Source organism: Vipera berus (genome assembly GCF_964194415.1).
Source record: "Vipera berus genome assembly, chromosome: 4".
In the NCBI taxonomy this organism is placed as follows: Eukaryota; Metazoa; Chordata; class Lepidosauria; order Squamata; family Viperidae; genus Vipera; species Vipera berus.
In genome coordinates this window covers 109,213,654-109,218,271 of record NC_138206.1, presented here as the reverse complement: position 1 = coordinate 109,218,271, position 4,618 = coordinate 109,213,654, and the positions used below count along the sequence as shown (strand labels likewise).

Below are 4,618 nucleotides of genomic sequence, written 5' to 3'. Positions count from 1 at the left end.
CGAGGGGGGGGGGGGCGGGGAACCTAAAGCGGTGCAAAACTTATGGGTGGCCCAGGACAATTTTTTTTGCTTCTCTCGCGTTTATGACTGACCGGAAAATCCTTTTCTCGCCTCGCTTCCTCCCCCCACCCCCGTCTCCCGAAGTCCTTCAAACAAAGCAAAGCAATTTTTTTTCTTCTTCTTCCTTAATCGGTTTTGGATTAACCTGGCCATGTTATTTTAGCTTCCATCTCGGTTTAATGAATGAAACACCATCGCCGTCTCGCGCAGAGTCAAAGGTGGGTAGTTACCCCCATATTAACCCCAGGGACCTCAGAATTTGGAAAAAAAACGAGGCTGGATTTCGCGACGCCGCCTAACGAAGGTGGGGGGGGGACAGCGTCCGATTCGCCCCATTCCTGGCCAACCCCCAGAATGGATTTCACCTTTTAGGAATTCGAAGTCGCCTTACTTCACTTAAAAGACCACAACAAACCCACGGATGGAAACCATTTAAAACGGGCGTCGTTCCCTACACTTAAAAGGGTGTGTGTGTGTGGGGGGGTCGAGGTGTGGAAGAGAGGGAGGAAAAGGACCACTAATTCTGAAATAGCCAGGATCTTTGGATACATTGGGGGGGGGGGGAGGGTCCCCAACCAAATCTATGAAAACATTTTCTCTGCTCCTTTCAAGTCTGTGTTTTCCACCCCCTGTCCGGGGGGGGGGGGAACCAAAACACCACCACTACCAAAGAATTAGAGCCATCCATTTCTTCAATCAAACAGAAAAAAAAGAAATTCCTGATGTGGCAGCGGAGGGACCCCTCAAGCTTAACAACGAAATAATAAGCATGATAATCATGTAAACAAGAAACCCAAACCAGCAACTATTTCCGCCTCAGGTTGATTTTCCTCCGCGCCCGTCGGCAATTTCGTTTAACGACAATAATAACCAGAATAATAATAATAATATAATAATAATCTGCAAAGACCTCGTGGTTTCATCTACCGTACTTTTGTGTGTGTGTGTGTTTGTGCGCGTGTGTTAGGCGTGTTTCTGCTGCAATTCGTCCTCGCTTTCCGAAGAGATCCGACTCAAGAAATGAACTCTGATTCACCCAATCTTCTCGTCCCGTCGTTCACCCTCCAAAACCCCTTTTTTTTCTTTCCTTTTCCAAATCTGCAAAAAGCAAGGAAAAAGAGGCGACCGGACCCCACTCGCTATTCTCGCCGCGGCGTCTCGCTCGGCTTCGCGGCCCGCCCTTCGGTAGGTCCCTGGCTCCCCCAGCGATTTCCCCCCCCCCCAAAAAAAAAGTCTTTAAGTCCAAAGGAGAAGTCCGTCGGCTTCCAAAACTTCAGCTGCTCCCCCTCCGAGCAGACCTCGCCTCTCGGTCCCCCCCTCCCCCCGCCCCAAAAGTCTCCGCCCTCCCCCTCCCCAGGCTGCCAAGGTCTCGCGGGGGAGGGGGGCCGCTGTGCGCGGGTCCTTTCTCGGGGTCAAGGTCAGTTTGTGTGGGTGGATTCTGAGAGAGAGACCGCTCGGGAAGGGATGGGGGGGAATTGTGTGTGTGTGTCTGTCTGTCTCTCGCTTCCTCTCTCTTTTTTTTCCACTCCAAATTTTCATTTTTTTCCCCGTCCGTCTCGGGGCATCAAACCAAGCCCCGCGTTAAGTAAGGAAGGCCGGGCTAGTAGGTGGCGGAGAACTTCATGCGTTTTTGCTTCTGTCTCTGGTTGCAAAACCAAACCCTCACCACGTTCTTTTTGAGGTCCAATTTCTCGGCGATGGCGGCGATCTTCTCCGAGGAGGGTCGCGGCTGGACGGCGAAGTAAGCCTCGAGGGAGCGCTTCTCCGGCGCCGCGATGGAAGTCCGCTTGCGCTTCTTCTCGCCGCCGTTGAAAAGCTCGGGCTTGTTCATTTTCTCGCGCTGGGCGCCCTCGGCCTCCTCCAGCCAGGCCTGCAGGATGGGCTTGAGGGCGATCATGTTGTTGTGCGAGAGCGTGAGCGACTCGAAGCGGCAGATGGTGCTCTGGCTCAGCGACCCCACGCCGGGGATCTTCAGGTTGGCCAGCGCCGAGCCCACGTCGGCCTGCGTCACGCCCAGCTTGATCCGCCGCTGCTTGAAGCGCTCCGCGAAGGCCTCCAGCTCGCGTGGGTCCGTGTCCGAGTCGCAGATGGAAGCCAGGCCGGCGGCCCCTGCGGCTGCTGCGGCCGCCGCCGCCGCGGCGGCCTGGCCGGCTGCGCCCCCGTGGTGCGCCGCCGCCACCAGCCCCGGGTGCGGGAGGCCCGAAGGCATGTTCATGGCCGCCGCGGCTGCCGGATGCGCCAGGTGGCCCAAGCCGTGCATGTGCGAGTGTGGGTGGGCGGACGTGGAGATCAACCCTCCGCCGCCGCCTCCTCCTCCTCCACCGCCGCCGCCGCCGCCTGCACCCCCGCCGGCCGCCCCTTCGTGCGCTCCGCCGCCGGTCATGAGCGCGAGCGATGGCGAGGTGATGTGCTCCAACAAGTCGCCCGGTTCCAGCGCCTGGTGGTGGTGATGGTGGTGGTGATGGTGGTGGCCCAAGGGCACCGTGGAGGTGGAGGTGCAGGGCACGCTGTTCATGGTGTGGTAGGTGGCGTCCGGTTTGAAAGGGTGGCTTTTGCCCTGCGAGACGGCGATGTCCACGGCGGCTAGAGCCTCGGCCCGCGCCAGCAACGTCTCGTCCAGGCTGGCAAAGAGATTGCCCTGCAGCTGCAACCGACAAAGAAAGAAAAAAACAAAAAAAAACACCAAACGGGGCAGCGAGGGAGGGGAAAAAAGGGCCACGGTGGGGGAAAGGAGGGCATCCCCGAGAAGGAAGGAAGCAAAGGAGGAGGGGAGCCGTCGTTACGCGTTAACCCCCCCCCCAAAAAAAAGATAGGGAAAAGGGGTTCGGGGCGGGACGGCGGGAGGGAGAAATTAAAGAGAAAAGTGGGGATTTTTTTTTCCACGTAGGAGAAAAGAAGGGATGGGAGGCGGACAAGAAAGGCGGAAGCGGGAGAGCAGGTGCAGGAGAGGAAGAGATGGAGCAGAGGCAACCGCCGGGGAGTGAGATGAGCGGCAGAAAATTATACAGCCGCGGGAAAATTAATGGAAAAGGGTCCACCGGACAGCGCGCGGAGGCAGGGAAGAGAGAAAAGAACGGTGCGTAGGGTTTGGGGGACCGTGGGGGCCGGAGGCGGCGGGCAAAGGAGCGGCGGGATGGGGAGAACGGAAAGTGGGACCGGGAGGCAGAAAAAAAAAAAAAGAGAGAGAGAGAGAGAGAGAGAGAGAGAGAGAGAGAGAGAGAGAGAGAGAGAGAGAGAGAGAGAGAGAGAGAGAGAACCGGCAAGTTGGTTAAGCCAGAGAAGAGCCAATAAGTTTTTTTTTTCACCGCGGGGCAAACCGAGGAAGCCCGCCGTGAGCCGAGCGAGCCGGGCAAAGAGAGCCAAGAAAGGGCGAAAGCCAAGGTGCCAGGGGTGACCGGCTGCGCCGCTTTCGGCTCGGTTGGCTGCCTCGGCCTTACTTGCCCGGTGAATTTCGAAGGAGAACCGGGAAAAAGCAGGGGGGGGGGAAATTCAGGGAGCAAGAAATCCCCCCACCCCCCTGGGGGGGAAGGCTTTTTCACCTAAACCTCCCGAAGGGCGGAGGCGGTGGCTGAAAGCCACGAGGCAGCCGCTGCGGCTGAAGCCAGAGAGGCACCCACAGCGCGGCAGTGGCCGGGAGCGACCGAGGAACGCCGGGCGCGGGGGAGGCGAGAGAATAGGAGCCGGGCAGCCTCGGCGGCTGGAGGGGGGGGGGGAAGAAGTCCGGCTGGTAGCGCGTGTCTTACCGGCGGAGTTGGGAGGCATGCTCTCCGGATGGCTTCCGAGCTGGAGTGAAGCGAAGGGTACTTGTGCTCCGGCAGAGTCGGATGCATGGCGAAGTGGGGCTGCTTGCTGTTCATGGACATCATCGCGGCGGCTCGGCGGGTGGAGAGCAAGAGGGAAACGGCGACCAGGAGGAGATCCACGCCGAGCGCCACCAGCGCGCCGGGCGAAAGGGCTCTCTGTGCGCCGAGCACAGCCAGGCTGCCGCCCCCGCCGCCGCCGCCGCAGCACATCCGAGGCTACTGGGGCTGGCAGCTCCCCGGGAGCGCGCAGGGCGAGCCTTCCTGCAACTCGGGCCGCTCGACTCTTCTGCCTGCTCTACCCCCGGGCTGGCAGGAGATGCGCTCTGCTTCCACCTGAGCCCACATCCCGGGGCTCCCGACCGGTTCTCCCTCTCGCGAGAACTTGCGCCTCCAGTTTTGATGGACTGGCCTGGTCTCTCCCCTCCTCCTCCTCCTTCCTGCGCTATGCCTCCCTTGCCCCCCCCTCCTCCTCCTCCTCCTTCTCCTCCCCGCCCCCTGAGTTGCATAGCCGAGCTCACGTCGAAGCAGGAGTCTGCAGAGAGGACAAAAGGCCAAGGCAACCGACGTCGACCTGGGGTTCCCAAGCGAGGGCCCCTGGCACGCTTGCAGAGGCGCGATGGGTACGGGGGTGGGTGGGTGGTGGAACCCGGCGGCTCGGTGCCCCGCGAGGGTCTGGCGCGCAGGACACCCGGGCAGCGCCAGCTGAGTACTGGTGAAAAAAGCGGCGGAGGCGAGATGGGTCAGTGTTGGTACAT

The 4,618-nt window shown here is 60.1% G+C and overlaps 1 protein-coding gene across 1 annotated transcript; it reads right to left on the bottom strand.

The window, feature by feature from the left end:
* Window positions 1-1,660: 1,660 nt before the first annotated feature.
* POU4F1 (POU class 4 homeobox 1) lies at window positions 1,661-3,926 on the bottom strand (the record flags this gene model as incomplete). The annotated part of the gene is made up of 2 exons (XM_081326856.1): window positions 1,661-2,704; window positions 3,804-3,926. The coding sequence occupies 2 exons, from the start codon at window positions 3,924-3,926 to the stop codon at window positions 1,661-1,663; spliced, it is 1,167 nt and encodes a 388-aa protein (XP_081182982.1).
* Window positions 3,927-4,618: the final 692 nt, after the last annotated feature.